At 42.8% G+C, this 20,562-nt stretch overlaps 1 protein-coding gene across 32 annotated transcripts in view; it reads right to left on the reverse strand.

Moving 5' to 3' along the window:
* Nucleotides 1-20,562, reverse strand: part of Tenm4 (teneurin transmembrane protein 4) — a 2,854,999-nt gene that overhangs the window by 185,594 nt on the left and 2,648,843 nt on the right. For 31 of the 32 annotated variants that reach the window (XM_087211381.1, XM_087211392.1, XM_087211370.1 and 28 more), the window contains one exon: nucleotides 1,341-1,511. The exons of the other annotated variant lie outside the window; for it this stretch is intronic. In XM_087211381.1, coding sequence (XP_087067507.1) covers nucleotides 1,341-1,511 — 171 coding nt within the window. The remainder of the gene's footprint in view (nucleotides 1-1,340; nucleotides 1,512-20,562) is intronic. 32 annotated transcript variants of the gene reach the window in all.

The raw sequence follows: 20,562 nt of genomic DNA on the forward strand, positions 1-20,562 counted from the left end.
TACCATGTTAACCAAACTGATACCTGGGAGGCCAGTCTTTGAAAGGACAGAGAGGATCAGTGGCTACTACTCCACAGGTGACTGAGACAAGAAGAAAGAAGATGTATGCAGTTAAGGCTGCAGGCAGAGATAGCCACTTTACTGATTGAGAAGGCACTGAGAGATAATGCAGGTCACAGCAGACATAGGAAACAAGACGGCCACACTGCCCAGAATGACTACCAGACTGGCTGTGAGCTCAGACATCTTTCTTAGTTCCAGTTTTGGTGATTCTGTGCCACTCTTGGCTGACAGTGAAAGAATTTTTGTTGGTGGCATGTTAGAATACCCTTAAAAGTTCAGGACAGGGGCCCTGGATTCCCATTTAAGAATGCTAAATGCCCAAATGCCACCACCACTCCTGCCATTGGAAGAAACTGCGCACATCTCAGTGTGCAACAGGATTTCTCATCTGCTTCTCCTTCATGGCCCTGTAACTGTGCTCGGTCAAGTGGGGAAGTTTTTTTTTTTGGTACCGGGGATCGAACTTGGGTCCTTGTGCTTGTGCAGCAGGCGGCGAAACCACTGAGCTAAATCCCCGGCCAATTAGGGAAGTTTATGAAGTGAACAAGAGGCCTGTAATCACAGGCCTGGGTTCACATTCCAGGCTTCACCATTTACTGGTTGTGTGACTCTAGCCAAGTCATTACTTCCTGTGATTCTTAGTTTCTGTATCTAGAATGGGATAAATAATTATATTTTACCTCACATTTCTGTGAGGATTAAATGTGAAATAAGATGCTGTTGACAAGAAGCTGTGAAACAAACATGCTGTACAGACACTAATGATTATTGTTATGATTGCAGATGAGGAAACTAGAGCACAGGGAAATTACATGACTTGCTCTAGGTCACATGATTTGTAAATGGAAGACTAGAAGTGGTATATTCATTAAGCCCCAACATCTAAAAATCCTTCCATTATAGTAAACCATCTACTCTCACCACACTCCACTCCTGTAGATGCCCGTTCATCCTGTGAGGTTTCCCCAGCTGGGCACATCCTGACCCCACATGAGGATGGCCATCACAGCAATGTGAGCACCCGTAATGCTTCCTGAGGCATGGGATGGGACTCTGTTGGGCACTATGAGCCCTGCCCAAGCCCCACTCTGAGTTCACAATGACAAGAAACTAGAATGAAGACACAGGTAGATGTGTAGCTGGCGTAGAGTGCACAGGGATGGAGGAAGCACCAGAGCATGGAGTTGTGAGCCAGGCACAGGATGCGCATGATAGAAGTCTCCTCGGTTCAAAGGAGACACAGAGGACTCACGACACGGACAACGCAGCAACCCTACCTTCTGTGGCTCCTTTGCCTTTCCTGTCAGGGGTCTCTAAGCCAGTGCCCCCCGAGGGATACAGGGAGACGTCCGTTGGCACAGGCCAACTGCTGGCTGTGTCCTCCGTGATCTCATACATCTGCCCCTCCATCGGCTGCAGGTGCCAGTTTAGGCCAAACAGGTGCATGGCTGTGGTGAGCAATGAGAAAAGTCATCTTTTTCTGATGGAGGAGGAACTGGAACTCCCAAGCCATAAGGGAAGGGTGGGTGGGGTAGGGAACACAGACATTCAATTCAGTTCAACAACAGCCCCTGAAGACAGCTCACACAGTTCCAGGCCCTGGACTTGGGCCTGGGGACACAGAGGTCATCAGGGCTGGGACTCTGCCCTCCAGGGGGTCACAGTCTGTTGGAGATGGGAGAGGGAGTGAAGGGAAGAGTTTCAGGAAGTCTTGGCTTTTTGCTTTAAAAGATAAATAACAATCTAGAGAAAAAATTGTAATTTGTATCACAAACAGTTAATTTTCTTAACATAAAAATAGCTTCTACAAATAATGAGCAAAGTCCAACAGCTCCACAGGAAAACAGGCATAGATAGGATAAGAACAGACGGTTTACAGAGAATAAGAAGTATCAATGGCTCTTAATCATAAGAAAAGATTCTTGACATCATGCATAGTGAAAGAAATTAAAGTTGAACTCTGAAATATTTTTCACATATGGCAAGATACAAAGGGATGAAAATATACTCAGCTGACAGAGAATGGGAAGCAAGTACTTTATACTTTGCCAGAGTGAGCATAAAATGGTATTTGGTAAAAGCTATAAGATTTAAAATACATACACCCTTTACCCTGGGACTTAAAGGTTCCAATTCTCAGTATCTGTCCTCTGGATACACTCACACACATACTAAAGATGTACATATAAGATTATTCACCACAGCATAATTTGTAATAGCAAAAGGTTTAAAAGCAGTCCACTGATAAGGGGCTAAATAAGTTACTTCCACACAAAAAAATAGTCTAGAACTATAAAAGAGAGTGAGGAAACTCTTTATGTATTTTTCTGGAAGAAAAACTGTAAGATGCACAAGAGTGTATTTGATATATTACCTCTCAGTTTTGAAGGACAAGGCCCAAAGGACTGGGTGACTGACCCCTAGAAGGGCCACAGGAATGTAGGAAGATCTACAGAGACAGGAAGGCCTGTAGTAATTATATTTACTGGGGACTTACTGTTTGACAGGCAGTGTGGTACACTGTATATACTATGTCCAATCCTCAGAGCAATGAACTGGACCCAATTTACAGAGGTGAACACTCAAAAGGTTAAAGTCCCCAATGCATAAAAATGATGAACATTTGAGGAGGGGAAAATGTTTATTACTGTGATTTGATCATTCTGAATTAGATTGAATTAGAATACTGTATTCTGAATTAGTACTGCATTCTGAATTAGTATTGAATTAGAATACTGTACCCCATAAAGATGTACAAGTGTTACAGCTCCATAAAAAACCAAAAACCCTCAGAAGGTAAATTAAAATTATGATAATTATAAAACTATTATTTATGACCACTTACCATGTACCAGGCATTATAAATTAATTATAAAAGCAACATTTTCTTTAACTTTTACAACAATTCTAAACTGTATTAAGAATCCCATTTTACAGATGAAGAGACAAAGATACAAAACCAACTGACATAGGCAAGGTTAAATGGCTGACCACTGGTGGAGTCTAGGCTAGAATTCTGACATGCCCACATCCAGAGAACATGCATCATCTGGCTTTCTGGCTTGGAAGTCCACGTTCCACCTACTTTGCAGTGGTGCCTCTCACCTTGCTGTATCAGCAAGGCAGGCATTACAAAGAGGTCATCGCCTTTATATATCAAAGAGCCTCCATGGCTTTTAAAGTCTCTTTTTAGGCAGCAATATAGGAGCCTGTGAAGCAGAGGCAGCTGTGTTACCTGGCCCCAGGTTATAGAAGATGTCACAGATGGTTGTTTTGAGAGGCTGTGTGACAGCCTTCAAGTTAAAAAAAAAAACAAAAAAAACTCCCCAAACTGTAGAGGTACACTGGGGCATTGAGCACATACTTCTGATTTCAGGTCCAAACACAAGCCATTGCGGGGATACACATACATTTGATTCAGGCTATACTACAGCAATGAGAATAACCTTTGCTTTCTCTCTGGTTATTGTGGCACAGGTCTAGAGGTAAGAAAACTGGTTTTGAATCCTAATGGCCTCTTCCTAGGTGCACTAATCTCATTGCAAATGATCTTAGTATCAAGGAAGTACTATGTGGCAAATTGCTTTGCGAACTGCACATCTGTATGACTACTATATTTTCTAACCATTGTATTTGTGCTGTTGATAATTATGACAATAGGAGCTGACATTTACTGAGCACTTTTTAAGATACTGGGTACTGTGTGAGGTACTTTACACTGTTCTCCACTTTTTCTGAGTAGTTGATGATAAGAATAAAACAGTTAACTTGCCTGGAAGAAGGAAAACTGCTATTTCCAAGGTTGAATTAGCTCACATTTCTGCTTGTCTTCTTACTGTTTTAATCTATATATTGGCAGCTCCAAGGTAATGGAGAACTTGTATGAACTACTGACAACTCAGATATATGCGGTTAAATGAGCAGCACTTCTTTCTCCATTAGAATCAGCTGTCTCATCTAAGTGTGCAAAAGTGTTATTTCATTAAAAGGTCATGAGAATTAATGATTCCCTGAATGAATAGAACTCGCACAGCTTTGTGAAGAGAAACATTTTTATTGCCAGACCTTTCTCTTATTTTTAAGATGCAGAAGCAATTCCTTGCTTAAAAACAAAAAAGCAAACAAACAAAAACAACAAAACACTGAGGGGAAAAACGTTTCACAAGTGAAGACAATCCCCAGGTCTGGAGTCCAAGGGGAAGTTAACAGGGCGGATATCCCAAAGCTGGAGAGGTGAATGCTGGCAGCCCTTCCTCTTTGCTTTGCTCCTCCCCCCAACCATGTGGGCTCACACAGCTGTGAAGCTGGTGGTTGGTCACTTTGACTTGTGAAAGAGGCTCCCCAGAATGCCACCCCAGGAATCAAAGCTCTGTATCCAGCTCTGAGACATCCAGAAATCACTTTGGAGGCTGGTGGGTAGGGAGCGACCCCAGGGTTACCAAGTCTGGGCTGAGAATCGGCTGGTTCGAAAAGACAGGAGTTGGATGAGGTAAAGATTCAGAGATGTGGAATTTAGCCAGTAATGTCATTTTAAACCCCAAACGAAAGGAACCTTTAGTCTGTGGCACTTAAATGTAAGTGAAGCTAGTGGCCAATGTATTGCCTGGCCAGTGGTTGATTTCACATTCTTGGGTGATGGGGTCGGGGTTGGGGGGGAGGACAAGCAGTAGTCTGCTCTCCTCTCCTCTGTGCAAAGGATGTGCACAGTCTCCGCCAGTCAGTCCTTAGAACAGTAAGCTTGGGGAACCACCCTGTCCTTTAGTCATCTAAGTAACAACAGCAACATAAAAATTGGCGTCATTTGAATGAAAATGCTTTATTTATATTAATTGTATCCTTATATAAGTTGAAAAAATAGAGAATGTGTATAATGGAACTGGAATAGAAATTGGGCTATAGGGATATATCTTGATTTATTCAGAGAGGTAAGGTAAGTTACCCAAGACCATGGAGCTGGAATGCCAAACTCTGGAGCCCGTCTTCCCAAACCACACTGCTTCTTTTCCATGTTTTGCTTTAATTAGAAACAAAATGTGGGCAACATAAAGCTACCAACAAGAAAAGGTTGAAATAAGTATTAGGGAGGAAGGTAGGTGATACTGATTATAAATATTCCCTGGGCCACAGCAACCATCATTCAAAACTGTGTAAAACAGTATATGCATGTTAGCAAAAAGATTTGAAAGTTAACAGCCATGGACCAAAAGAAGAAAAAGGAAAGGAAAAGCTAAGAAAATGAAAATGCTAAGAAATATAAATGGTTCTCCCCGGCCTGTTAAGGATGAACTGGACTACGGAAACAATGTGAACTATAAGCACTGTATTCCTCCTTCTCTGAAGAATTAATGGTAACCACCCACCACCAACTGCATCTCAGGATTATCTAAACTACACCCTGTGGTGTGAATTTATAACTACAGTGCAAAACTCCAGTCCAGTACACTAAAGGGACCTAGATAAGAAACTTGATACTGGCTTTCCCTTAGACTAGTTTGCAATTCCATGAAAAGGTGAAAAAAAATGCTAAAGAGTTCAGAAAAAGGCTTAGGAAAGGTCGCAGTTCACAGGATCACCCACATTGAAATGTTAATGATTTCAAAAAGCCCAGAGCCTGGGTGGGGGAAGTTCTGACTCCCTTAGCTCTGGTCCATGTGATCCTAAAGTTGACATTTATCGGTTGTCTTTTCCTTCCCAGTGAGACAGGAGAGAAAGCTCCGAATGCAAGCTTCATCTTGACATTTTTAAGAAAGGCTCCATAGACTTTCAGACGCTGAAGGTCCCCCCACCACCCGGCCAGCAGGAGGCAATTAGCAAAGTCTTTACATAGGTGTCACCTATGTGAGAACAGGAGAGTTCCTGCTGCTGTCACAAAGCATACTTTCAGAAACTGAAAGTAGGAACCAACTTGCATTTTCAGCTAGCAGCTTTAGGGAGTGTCTAGAGTCAGCTGGACTTCAGGAGGAACTGTTGATCCAAGAGGTATTTTTTTATTGCAAAAGCGTGGGAACCAAGCCAACCACACAGCTACCCATCTTTTTGTTTTATAGTAGAGGTCCAATTTGGGGGTTGGTTTGTTTTTAATAAAAATAAAGTTTTTTTAAAAGTAAAATTGAAGTCAGTAGAGTCCTTTGAATTATGATCTTCTAATGAGGAAAACAAAAAGGCAAAACAACCAAAACAGGATTTCCTTTCCCAGGTTATTTTCCTACTTTTGCTACAAAGCCACAACATTCAAAAAGTCCTAGACCAAAAGCTATGGACATAGATGCATATTGCAATGTAATGGGAAAAGAACTGGAAGCAACTCAGATGTCTAAAAATAGGAGAATGACTTAGAGCTAAATTACGGCACAGGTACTAGGGGGAATACAAGGCAATCATTATAAAAAATAACTATGACAACCAGCAATGAGAGAAATGCTTAAGATATTACGTTAAGGGGGGAGGGGAAGCAAGACACAAAATTGGTTGTTTTTCCTGACAGCATCCCTGTAAAACTAGGTATGTGTATGGAAAAAAAATCTGTAAAGAACTACATAAACATGACACTAAGCTTTGAATTACAGTAGTAGGATTATGAATAAATTTTGTTCTCTAGCTTCAGAATGCACTTTAGCACTGTTTTACATTAAAAAGAAAATTCTACAGCTAAGTCTCAAGTGGGATAGGTAGAAGAGAAGGATGACAGCTGAGGAACGAGGTCCTGACTATGAGCATCTGCCATGTCAGACACCAACAGTAGGCATGGGGCTGTTAGATGTGCGATCTCATTCCACTGTTAGGTAAACCTTGAATGAAGATACTGAGAGCTCAGAGAAGCTCCATGACTTGCTCAAAGAAACAAAGGTAGGAAGTGACAAACCAGACTTGAACTCAGATGTGAGTGGTCCCAAAGTCCAGGTTCTCCTTCTGCTGTATCACACCACTGATGAATTACAATGGTTAAAATTAAATTAAAATTTAAAACATAAGGCAAAGCCATTGCTGATAGCACAACCAGGTTTGCTGTAAGGGTCTTTGTTCTCAGGGATTAAAATAGAGGGTCTCCATCTTTTCACATCCTGAGTGCCGTATAAGTACAAACAACCAATGTGTCTGCAGGCAGAATCCGTCTGCAGGAGTCTACCCAAAACCCTCAGAGAATGGTCACTGGCTAGCCTCCTGGCATTGAGCAAAGTTCTTAGCTTCTCTGACTTTCAACGTCTTCATCTGTAAAATGAAGATAATAATAACTACTCCAATGGATTAAATGAGATAATACATGTAATTTGTTCAAAATGATGCCTGGTATATACTGTAGTAGATCAATAAATGGCAACTGTCATCATCACTGTCATTATTGCCAACTTCTCTAATTCCTGCATCCACTGAAAAATGTGTTTAAACCCATTCAGTTATATCACCTTTTTCTTCTTTCTCTATACTCCCCACAACTCTCTTGCCATGCCACTGGCACATTTTTTTAAGGTTCTCTCCTGTTCCCATGAGTTGACAGACTTTGGGCACAGGAACAAGAAGTATTTGCCCAGTAGATAAAATAGCTTTTAAAAGCAGAATTGCTATAAAGGAGGCTGACAGAATCCCACTGGTGACTACGTGGGGCTAATTTTAAATCAAGGAAATGTATTGCTTTTCCGCCTGTTTCTGGATAAACTTGACTGCAACGATTAGGGCTACTGTCTCTCACTCCCAAATTAAGTGTTTTCTGGAGAAGGGACTCTGGCACTATTAGTCATTTTTCTGCATCATGACATGCTGTGGTCAAGGAGGCCTTTTGGCAAGGTTTCTCGGGCAGCTGCTCAGCATTTCTGTATGTCCACATGGAGTGGGCCAGGAGTCAGGATAAACAGTGGGAAACAGGTGCACCCAGAGTTGATGTGGAGGAGAAATACCAATTTAAGGAGGACACCAAAAACTGATGACAGATTAAGTGGCAGGGGAACAGGAGCTGCAGCATAATAATCTGCACAGAATAAACAGTTATTGGCAGTACTAGAGTAAGAAAATTGTCTTTGCTGGGTACCTTTCATGCAGCAAGTTCTACAGAGACCTCTCTGTATAGCGATAATTTAGGGGTTGGCCACCTTATCCCAACCTTTGAAGAACCTCAGCTTAATCCTTTGACCTCTGGCTGCTAGACTCTCAACTTTGTGCTGATTCCAGAGTATGGAAAATGGCATTGAGCACAGTGGTTATAAGCATGGCCTCTGCAGCCAGACCTGTGCTCATTCTCTGGTTCTAATGTCCCAGTTGTGTGACTATATTACTTTGCTTCCTCAACAGTACAATTGTGACAATATGCCTACCTCCAAGGAGATGATGGGTAGTGACGTGTTTCATGAGCTTACTACAGTGCTTGGTATTTATTGAAGCGTTACGTTACATAATGGTGGCCTTCTTTGGGGGTCTCACCATCATCACGATCATCTTTATGTTGTATCAAGGCTTTCACTGAGAAAGTGAAGTCAGGACTAAACATTTTTAGAGAAATGGAGGAGCTTGAGCTTTTGTGCTAGTGTTGGGGGATACAGCTACTTGGGCTTTGAGTTTCAGGGATCTGCCAACTCCCCTACAGTATAGATAAGGAGACCTAGGCTTGATCAGTACCTTTGTGTGGGCCTGAGCTGAGCCCACATCTTCAGACTTCTAGTTCTGAGTTCTTTCAACTAAGTGATCCTGTTCTTAAGCCACAGCAGAAAATCCTATAAGAGCAGGAAGCCAAGCTCGTCTTTTGCTCTTGCATCAGTCATTGCTTCCCAGATGCAAGGAGTCAGTACTAGGGGACTACAATAAGGGAAATGAACCCAGAGGACAAGTCCTGTCAGGGCAGGGATTATGATTTCCATCTCTCCCACCAGAGGAGTAAAGAAGAAAAGGAGAAAAGGAAAGAGAACACATTATAAGGATTATTATTAAAACATCACTTAAAATTTTGTCCTGTGCATGATAAAATGCCGGAGGAGTCACATTCATAATGTCATTTAAACAACTCCTGAAGGCAGATATTATTATTAACTCCATTTTTAAGATTAGGTATCTCAAAACAGAGCTACAAAGTAGATACTATTAATCTAATTGTTAGAATTAGATTCTAGATGCTAGAAAACCAAGGCTCCAGAATTCTCTCCAATGGCACCATTCATCATAGTGGCACAATCCCAGACCAGGCTCCAGTGGCTCCATAGCCTAAGCTCTTCTCACAGTGTTGGTGCAGAAGCGTGGAACAGGTTTCTATGTGGTCTTGAGTGGAAAAAGAGTGGTTTCTATAAGATCACTGCCACTGGAGCAAACATTCAGGGAGTGACCCTACAAAAAGGACTTACCTAAATCTAGTGGATCTACCATCGCTCTTTTTATTTTTGTTGTATGAATGTACTGAGGATTGAATCCCAGGCCTTCATAAGGAGCTACATTCCCAGCCATTTTAATTTTTATTCTGAGACAGGGTCTTGCTAAGTGGGTAATTTGCCCAGGCTGGGATTCTACCATCTGTTCTACATTTGCAAGGCTTCACTCATGGTCCAGGGATCAGAGACCCTAGGGCCTGTTCCAGCTGCTCTGCTGTGGGAAGCTGTTCAGCACCACCTTCAGGCAGCACAACACACTGTGCTGGGTCTTGGAGAGGGCTTGTCACTTTCCCAGCAGGGCAAATGCTGGCATAAAGCTCTGCCACAGTTACATTCCTTTCTTCACGGCACTCGTATGCAAGTGTCAACACTAATCATGAGGCTATCTAAGGCAGTAATGCCGAACCTTTTTGCTTTCAATAACACTCCACTGTGACATGCTTGTCGTAGGTTTGCCCCCACTGATCTAAGCATCTCTATATAAAGGTGTTCTGACTTAACCAAGACCAGTCTCTCTCTGTGGCTCACCCTCTCCTCCTTTACTTGTATCGAAAATCAAAATGAGGTGCAAGAAGAGCATGGCGGGGGCGGGGGGTTAGTGAGAGCTTATAGAAAGAAAAGATGCTTGTTGCTGTATTCCATTTCCATCGCTACTAGCACACATACTGTTGCTCGGTCCTACAGAGCAACCCTTCCATTTCCTGATTTCCTTTGGCACACCAACGCCGTGACTGATTTTTTCCATAAACAAAGTCAATTAGGAGGTGGTCTCCACTGTACCTCAGATGGGGTTTTAATTTGTGTATATATTATTAGGATAGGCCTTTTCCCCCTGGAACATTTACTTTGGTGAGAGGAACGAGGACAGACATAATGTGGATATATAATGTGGAGCCTGCCATTGGATTAGTAACTCGGGATGATATTTCTCCATAATGAGAAGCATTTTGAAAGACTGCTTTAAAATCTCACAGGGCAGAGTGTTTGATTTTCCTCCTTACTTCCCTGCAGCTTCCCAGGCTCCTGCCCTTTCAGGCATTTTCAGCCCTTTGGGACAGCGTGGTGCCTTCTTGCCTCCCTGCTCTTGCCTGTGCACAGAGCCAGGTGCTTGATAGATGTGAGTGCCCTGTTGTTCTTCAAACTGTACAGTTAATATTTAAAATTTTTAAATTTTATTACAATAAAAGACATATTGCCATTAATTCTCCTCAAAATAGCCACCCCTTGCTTTGAAGGCTCTTATCTCATCATCTTTGTCACTTTCTGAAGTAGTTCTGAAAGTCCTCCTTTGTGACTGTCTTTACAAAGTATGATAAAAAATACAGTTCATGGTGCTGCCAAGTGCCATCAATAGAAAAGCAGACTCATAAAAACATTACGGTGTGTCTTCATCCTCCTTATCCACCAGACCTGGCATCATGGGGCTTCTGGCTCTTCCTCAAAGTCAAATGACTATGAAGGATAAACATTTTGAACTGATTTAGTGTATCAAGACAGGCATGACAGCAAAAATGAATACATAAAAGAGGGCTTCTAGAGCTGCTTCAGAAAGTGGCAAGAATGATGGGATAAGTATGTTTGAAGCAAGGGAGAGTAATTTGCATGGGATTAATAGCAATGTGTCTTTTACTGTAATAATTGTTTTTCTAACTTAAACATTCACCATGTCTTTTTGGTTATACCTTATATATACTTCCAGCCTCTTGGTTAGGAAACATAAAGCAGTAGAGAATTCCAGGCACCATGATGATGATGATTATGATAAAGACAATGTGTACAATAGCCATGTCATTAAGTGGAAGCTAGACTGTGCTAACCTTGTGCTGAGTGCTTATAAACAATGTTAAAGCAGGACTTAAAGAAAAACAAGTTTTTCCCTGCCTAGGGCAGACCCCTCCCCGCAGTCGGATCACCCCTCCCCCCAGCTGTAACTCCTTGTTCTTTCTGGTACAGATAAAATCCACAGCTATGACCTATAAACAAAGTTTATGACACTGTTCTCACAAGATTCACAAGGCTCTGTCTTCTTTCAAGGCTGAGTTATAAGGCTGTCACTGCCTAAATGGTTAATTGCTTTTAATTGGTTTGTCTCACTTTTGTAACCTCTCCCCACCCAGTTCCTTGGCACTAGAAAGACCACCCCACTTTGACCAAATGTATAAAACTGGAGCCTTTTCTTTGTTCTGGGCTTGGCCTTTGGACATTAATTTGCCAAGTCAGTATGCACCTAAAATCCTGGAATAAATCCTCCTGTTTCACTTGTTGGTATCTTGATATCCCACATTTCAACTGAATCCTCACTAACTGTGAGGTTGGTATTACCATTACCTTCATTTGCAAGATGAGGAAACTGAGGCTCAAAGAGGTCCAATAACTTGCTACAGGTTTCCATTTAATAGAAAGAAACATTCAGATATGATTCAAATCCAGATTGATCTGAATGTGTCCCTAACCACTCTACTACAGTGCTTTGTGTGTGTGTGTGTAAATCACAAAGATGGAAAAAAATTGCCAGTCTGATCCTTACATGTTCCTTTCTTATGGCTCAAATTTTCTTGGGAATATTTCCCTAAAAACAGGCAGTTGAGATAATATCTCTTCAGAACAGAAATGACAGTAAAAGGGCATTTTCAGTGCTTTTCAGGCACAGTATCAGAGGGTCCACACTACTTCTTCCTGCTCAGGCATCTTGCAGTGTGGCCTTCTAGTGCCTTGGTACACCTGCCTGTCTAGCCTTCATGCTTTTACCTTTACAATGCCCTCTGGCTGGAATGGCCACCATCTTCTTTTTTTTAAAGACTGCCCCATCCTTCAAGGTCTGCTTCAGGTATTACTTCTCCTGTGAAGACTTCTACCACACTCCCAGGGAACTGCGGCCTCTGCTCTGGGCCCTTCTCCTTATTTCACGCCTCTCCCACAGGCACTGGCCTGATGTTGTATTTCCTCCCTTTCTGGTTTCCCTTGCCCCACCTGGTACTCAGTGAAGTAGTTACGGGGGGGAGGGAGGGAGGTAGAGAGAGAGAGAGAGAGAGAGAGAGGGATAGCGAGAGGGAGAGGGAGAGAGAGGGAGAGAGAGAGAACAGCCACCCACCTCTGGCCCTTACTAGCTTGTATCAGCTGATAAGTCACTTAATCACTGTGATCTGTAGTTTTTTCATCTGTGTAAATAGAAATAATATAAAATCATTTCTCGGATCCTTGTACAGATTAAACTTAATGAAGGTTCTTTCTATATTATCAAGTGTATTAAAAATATAAGTCATTATTATTGCATTGCTTAATAATGAATGGAAGAACACTTGAATATTCTGATTTAATGCAGTCTGTTTAATAGACAGACTGATGCAAAACTGTATATGTGACACTATCAACGTGGTCTCAGAGCTACACAACTAGGTATATGTACAGTACTGTTTAATAGATCTAATGAGGGGCCGGGGATTTAGCTCAGTGGTTCCGGTGCCTGCCTTGCAAGCACAAGGTCCCGAGTTCGATCCCCGGTGCCAAAAAAAAAAAAAAAAAAAATCAAAAAAACAAATAGATCTAATGAGTTGCAAGAAAGTTAGGGGACATAAACAAGTTGTAATTTTCCAGTTTTCAGGAAAAGAAAAATGCTACTTATACCTAAATTTTCATTTAAAGGCCTACTACCCTCCTATTCTCCTTCCAAATACCTTTTCTGCACACACAGTTGGGTGGCATCACGTGTGTGTTCACAAATTCAGAGACCGACAGGCTGAGGAACAGGTCTTACTGTAGAATTTACAGATGGCCAGAATGGTAAAATTTGGGATAATGTGATAAAATGGAGGCCACAGAACAATTAATGACCCTGCCATTTTTTTTCTCTTTCCCTACTGCAGGCTGTGAACAAAATCTAACTCCAGGCTCAAGGGCATGATAAATCTATCAGCCTGCCACACACCAGCAGGAAGGTCTTTCTGCTAAGTGAAATGTTACTTGGTGACGACCTATGAATGCTGGAGAAGCCTGGAGAATAGTACAATTAGATTCTATGAGGTGCTAGTGTTAAGTAGTGGATCCCAAGGTCTCTTGATATGACCCAGGGCTTCTGTTTCTTGAAGCACTTTGGGTGAAAAGCACAGCCATATTCAACCACAGTGCCCCACATAGGGCAGGTGAATATTAATTTGTCTTCTTTAAGAAAGTCAGTTGTTTTTCTATTTAGCAAGGAGCTCCTTGGGCCTATCAGAAGTTCAGGTGAGGAGACCAGCCCAGGGCTCCCTGTCCCCTGCAGTGGGAAGAGAACAGGCACTGCAGTGAATGCTGGCTCTCTCCCTAACTCGTGATGTGGCTTAGGACAAATGACTTAACCTTCTTGGGCCTCAGTTTCTCATCTGTAAAAATGGATATAAAAATAACCCAGTGAACATGACTGGCAAAGGACAAATAATTACTAGATAAGTTAAGACTGTTGATGAGATTAAATGAGTAGACAGGTAACACCCAGAGCAGTGCCCGCCTGGTGTGTGGTATGCTCTCAATTTGTGTGAGCTGCTATCTCTGTTACTTCAGGTTAGACCTGCTCTGGGTGGCTGAGAGCAGAGCAGAGGAAAGCACCAGACAAGACAGCAAAGCCCCTACTTTGCTCTGAGCCTCAGGATTGGGACAAAGTGACACTTGGAGGCAGGATGGTCTATATAGTGTCAGAAAATCTGGTTTCTTCATCCTGCTCTACTATCTTCCAGCCATTCTAGCTGCACAAATTATTCAGCCACTGTGAGCCTCAGTTTATGCCTGTGAAAATGCAGTTCATAATTCTATTTAGTATACAGACTGCTAGAGAGGATTGATGGATATGAAACACCTTGCACGAAGGTAAGAATTTATGATGCCCTTGTCTAGTGGAGCCTCTCTTGTAAGAGGGTGGGCAGCCAGGGTCCTTTGCAATCTTTGGGATTTCTGTAATTCTACATTCAAAGCCTTCAGGAAAATAGACACGGAGGCCCAGAAAGGGTAAAATGCACAAAAAGATGCTTTAAAGTTCACTCTCCTAACACAGGTGCCAAAAATTGCCAACATTTCTCTCTGCCACTTTCTGCCTTTGTGTAGGTGGCTCCATCTTCCAGAAAGCCATTCCTCTTCTCTTTCAATATTTTACCTGATTTAAAAGGTCCATGTCATGCTGAAGTTTTATCTGATCTTCCTGGTTCGAATGAATTACTGCGTCCTTTGTTTTAAATCTGGGAGCATACTTTCATCATCTGGCTAGAATTGCTGGGAGCTCCTTACACATCTGGTTCTCCATAAACCTCTGGATGACTCAAAGACAGTGATGTTATTCACAGCCCAGGAAACAATCCAGCAGACAGACTCTGTGGATGCGGAAGCATTTCAAACCTGAGCTTGGAGAAGCACCTCCCCTTGATCTGCATTACATGAAATGTCTGGATACAGGGAGGGCCCTCTGCTGTAGAACCTGAGAGGCTTTTAAACCTCTGGGGATGCAGCTGCATGCATTCAATGCTCACTATAGGCCACCCATTGGACTCCATGGACCCTCTGTAGATATTCACTCAAGAAAGCCTCAAAGCACCACTTAGATATTAATTGACATTTTACCTATGAGGAAATCAAGACTGTGGCAAATTAAAAACCTGTACAGGGACTGGAGTGCATGGCTTCAAGTCTGTGCTTTTGCTAGAAGACCGGATTGCTGTTCTTAAAGGATGAAGCTGTTTAGTTATGGTTTTGTTGTTTTACTGAGAGGAGGAAGCACTGAGTGGAAGAAAAAAAGTATTGTGCTTTTTATAACCATCTCTTCTCTTACTGGTCCCTCTCCCTCCTGGCCCTCTCTTACTTCCTACAGTGGACAGTAGCTGAGCTCTGTGTCCCCACCTCTGTCCCAGGCCCTGGTGCCCCAAGTATGGCCCTGTCTGTAGCAACCCCCCGCCCCAAATGTTAGATATTTACAGAGCAAAGGAACAGCCACCAGGGAACCTGTCTTTCTCTCTCTACACGTAAGTGCAATTAAATTATGTTATTGCACAGTAATTAGTCTGGGATAAAAATAAGACTTGGGGGATAAATTCTTTCCAAGGATGCTAAAAATCTGTAAAATCAACTCCATTAGGGTAAAGCTGCAGAAGGATCACCCCAGATAACAGCTGCAGCTACTTCCTGACCCACCTACCCTATTCTGCCTTCCAGAGTCTTTGAAACAGCCCCAGGCAAGGCCTGGCAGCCCTGGGAGAGGGGATCACCCCCTGAAGCCTCTGCTGTATTATACAACATAATGCACTAGTAAATCCCGATCCTTTCTTTCTTGAGACATTTCCAAACTCAGGAGCTGCTTGGCCCTCAAATTCAAGGTGATTTGTTGGCTGGGGCAAGAGGAAGACAGATTGCATCTGCTAGTAGTTTTCCTAATAAGAATTAGATACCCCATAGTTATTTTATCCCTACAACAGTCCATTATCTATATTCACAGGCCAGGAAACTGAGGCTTAGGATGAGCAGGGTCTCTGTTTAGTGACATCCCAGTGTAATCAGGAACAGATGAGGCTCAGAGCCAGGCCTGTCCCCAGGGCAGAGTATATTTCAGCATCCACCTCTAGTGTTTGTTTCCTGGCTTTCCCTCCCCTGGTTTCTAGGAGCCATTGTTCACCCTAACACAATGGAGACTTTCCATCTTTGATATCTGTAAGAACTTTGAGCCTCTCTTCTTTCCTTCCACTTCCTGCCTGGCAACATCTGTTAGCTCTGGTCCCAGTATCCTCTCCTCCTATCTCTCTCCTTCAACAAACTTTTGCTGAACGCACATGTTAGATAATGCCAGGGCCACTCACAAGAAGCTGTGGCTATGACATAGATGATAGGAATTGTTTCTGCCCTCATGGAGTTTTCAATCTAGTGGTGGTGACAGATATTAAACAATCAAAGTTACAGTCATTCAGTTGCAATTGTGGGAAGCACCACAGGCAATATAAAAGCACGCAACCATATTCTTGGCTTAGTGTGAGAGGGTCAAAGGAGCTTCCTTGAATAAGTGACATTTGAGTGAAGCTCTTAAAAAATAACTGATTGGGATAAGGGAGTAGGTGGCAGGTGGCTCCCTTTAGGATGAAGGTCCTTTACCCTCTCTGGGTCTCAGAGCCACTTGTGACCTCCACCTCTGACCAATTAAATTGGCCAAATCAAGATCAAACACAAACTCCTACACTGGTAGGACCTTGGGAAAATTGGATACCTGGCTAGGGGCCTGGAATTCAGTCCTATCCTTCTGAAGAGGTTCTAGCAGTGAGCAACTAGAGCTTTGAACTGTTAACACCTTGTCACCCAGGAATCTCTCTCCAAGGAATACACTCTCCCCAAAACAATCAAAAGAGGAAGACAGCAGAGGCACAAAGATGTTCAAAAATGTGCTATTTATAATAGCAAATAAGTGGGAAAGGCAAGAACACCCTGATACAGAAACGGCACAAATATAATAGTGCTGTTAAGTTTGACAAGGATGGGAATTATGTCATTGTTGAAAATGTCTGCATGAAAATGTCTGCATGAAAAGGTCTGTGAACAAGTGAAAGGACATGAATGCACATTCACGCCACTGTGCTGTGGCTTTGGCTGTTGCCCTCCTTTTTTTTTTGGTACCGGGGATCGAACTCCAGTCCTTGCGCTTGCGCAGCAGGTGGCGAAACCACTGAGCTAAATCCTCAGCCCTCTGTCCTCTCTTTTGATTGCAGTGGTGGCCACACAGCTCTGCTGGTCTGTCAGAATTCACAGAATGGCACACCTAACATGTGTTAATTTTCTGAATGTAATTATATTTCAATAAAGTTGATTTAAGACGCAAGAGGTCTGGGTCTGGAGGCTGAGAAGGTGTGAAGATGAGAGGGGCCAGAGTGGTGGCTTGAGTCTGGATCCTAATGTTAGACCCTAGGGGGACAAGGCAGAGCCCTGCACATTGTTGCCAAAGGAGTTCTGAAAAGTATGGGGCTGGCATCACCCATCTCCCATCAGATTCCCTCTCTATCCTTCTCCACTGGGCTCTGCACACTGCAAGGCTCATCACATGGTCTGAATCAATGGGTTTCCTTGGCTTCTCGTTGCTGGTTGGCTTCCACCAAGGGAAGGAGAAGGGAAGTCTAGAGATCTGTTCTCTCCCTCTATCACCTCCATTACTCTACTGAAGATCACAGCTCCTGTGAAGCAGCCCTCTCTGGTGGCCACCTTCTCGAGCTCCTGGCGAGTATTCCTTGGGTTTTACCCAGGAGTAGTAACATGTCATTAGCCTGAGGTAGTGCTGTTCCTTGACACATGCCTTCACCTTTATAATTAGCTTCTTTATAATACTCTTCTCAAACTAAAAACAAAGGAACAACCAAACACAAATAAGCAAGCAAATCTAACAACCTACTGCTTAATAAGTCCATTGCCTGGAAGATCGGTACTAAACCCTTTCATCAGGGGCAACTCGGAACACTGGAAATTTTGCTTTGGTGTTGGGCTAAAGCATGTTGAATGACTCATAATTTCATCTAGTCTTCTGTTTGTTCATTTTTACTCCTATCTTACAGATGAGGAACCTAAAGATTAAAGAGAATAAGTCCTCGCCCAGGTGGCAGAGTTAACACTGGCAGAGGGATGGCATAGACAGAGCATGAGTCTATAGAGTCTGAGTATTTAGCCCCCTCCCTTTATTCCAGACACGTATTTCCCCTCTCCCCCAAGAAAGCCCGCTCCATACAGGCAGCTCTCTGGTCAGAAAAGCCTGCTCCATCTCTTTTACCCCTTAGGCCTGTCTCTGACCCCTGACCCCCCCCCCAATTGAATCTGCCCCCTTTCCCCCATGGCAGCATTTCAGGCAACTGCAGAGAGCCGTGTTGGTCTCTAAGTTTTCCTTTTGAGAATGTGTGAGATATCTGTCTGGGTTCTGTTACAAAGAACACAACATATATATCTTGCTATTAGCAATTCCTACAGAGCAGCGAGAAGGAATCAATCTTGGAGAAAAAGGCACTAATACAAGGCCCTGTATATCACTTTTTCCTCCGTCTAAAAGACCAACTTCAATCATCTCCATTTCCCATTCTTTGGGCTATAATGCTAAATCTGTGGCTTCTGACCAAAAGGCCTGATGTGAAGTCAAAGAGAAAGGAGAGAAAATGAGCTCACTCATTAATAACATGAGGTCCAAAGAGCAACAGGCTTGTGCTTGTGAAGCAAAATGGCATCTGAGATCCTATCACTACATGAACTAAACCAGAAGATTGGGTGGGAAGGCTTACAAGTCAGCCTGGCTTCTAGTTCTAATTCTTTCTTAACTTATCTCATGTCCATTTCACCTGTATCCAAGCCCTGGGACACAAAATGGACACTTCAGCCACCATACTTTTGTTCTTACCATTCTTCTGCCAAGACTTCCCTTGACAGCCTAAATCATCCTGTAAGGTCATTTGTTTAATCAAGTCTTATTAAATGAACACAGCTACCTTATGCCAGGCTTTGTGCAAGGGCTTGAGTAAGCAGCAGAGAGTAAGACATTAGGACATGGGGGAGTAATAGCAGCCCTAAGGGAATGGGAAGTCTAATATCCTTTCTAATTGGATTGCTGCCATACTGGAGTCCAGTTTGGAGAGTGACATGTCAGAGATCTTAGAAGAGCTTGCACAATTCTCTGCAAAATATATATAATGTCCAAATTCACCTCTACCAATAATTTTCAGAAAGCTTTTTTTTTTTTGGTACCAGGGATCGAACTTGGGACCTTGTGCTTGTGAGGCAGGCAGCGGAACCACTGAGCTAAATCCCCAGCCCCCAGAAGGCTTTAAGAACTGGATGACCCAGGCCCCACCCAATCAAGTACTGCAATAACATGCCACCAAGCAAAACTCTCTAATAGCTGCCTTTTAAAGAGCAGTAATTAAGCTTAGCAGCATTCTCACTTATAAACTAAACCATCACCACTTCACCAAAGGGTTCTGATTGTATTGCACTGCATTTTATGTAATTCACAATCAGCTTCTTGGAGGGGTGAAAAATATGACCTAATTTAAAAATTCCCTCATTGCTTCTGAGCATGGTGGAATGTTCTACTGCAGTTACCTACAAAGCTGCTGCAACCCATGTTTGTGACTGTACCCTCCATGCTGTGGTGGTGCAAATGCCAGCAGTCAGGGAATATAGATGGGAGAGAATTGTATAGGGTCATTTACACCTATCACATTCTGGGTTGACATAACTGAGATCAGAGAAGTAATAATGATAATCTTTCAAGGCCACTGGCATTACCACCTTATGAAAGTAATTTGGTTATCCTTCCTACTTTGCAGATGGAGAAACCAAGCCTCAAATGTAACATGCTGGAGAGTGGCCACAACAGGACTTCCACCAAGTAGGCCAGACTCTGAATCCTGCCTTCTTCCCCTTATAAGCACCCCACTGTCCCAGAGAAACTGTAATAAATGGAGGTCCTGCCCTACGTGGTGAGCCTAGACCTGAGAAAGGAAATCCAGCATTCCAGGGCAATCTGGGCCTTCACTGAAATGTTAAGCCATTTCCAGTTTTCATGTTAGTAACAAGCATTTTTCAGCACCTATTCCAAAGGCCTATCCCGCCAGACAGGTGCTTGAAGAATCCTCAGGATATAAGCTCTTCCATGGCACTCAGTGTCTGCCTTTTACAGAGGCTCCAAATGCAAAGGAAGCTGTCAATTTCATCTGAATAGAGGCAACTGTCAGTGAAACAAAATCAACTTTTGTGCTACTTAAAGAAATGATGTGAGATGCTTTTTAGGTGATGATTCATCTTGGAGTCACTCCCCTGGAACATCCAGGCATCCCTACAAATGGTTTCTGACAGGTCCCCTGGTTGCTCTGTCAGTTGCTCTTGTGACTAACGTAGGATGGGAAGCCACTGGCGGTGCAGCAAGATAGGCCTGGTCCAAGGCCTCACTCAGGAGTTACTAATGCTCTGACACAGGATGCAGGAACACTAATAACAAACACTGCTACTACTAACAGCATTTTATCAGATGTTACCTCTGTGCCAGGTAGTGGTTTCGATGCTTCATATAAATTATCTTACTGGAATTTTACAACTACTAGTATTTTCATTTTATATATGAGGAAACTGAGGTTCAGGGAGATTATATAGATTATCTAATATCACAGAGCTTGCAAGTAGCAGA

This window comes from Heterocephalus glaber, unplaced genomic scaffold, assembly GCF_053883595.1.
Source record: "Heterocephalus glaber isolate CG9 unplaced genomic scaffold, H.glaber_assembly_v1.0 deba00001428, whole genome shotgun sequence".
NCBI lineage: Eukaryota > Metazoa > Chordata > Mammalia > Rodentia > Bathyergidae > Heterocephalus > Heterocephalus glaber.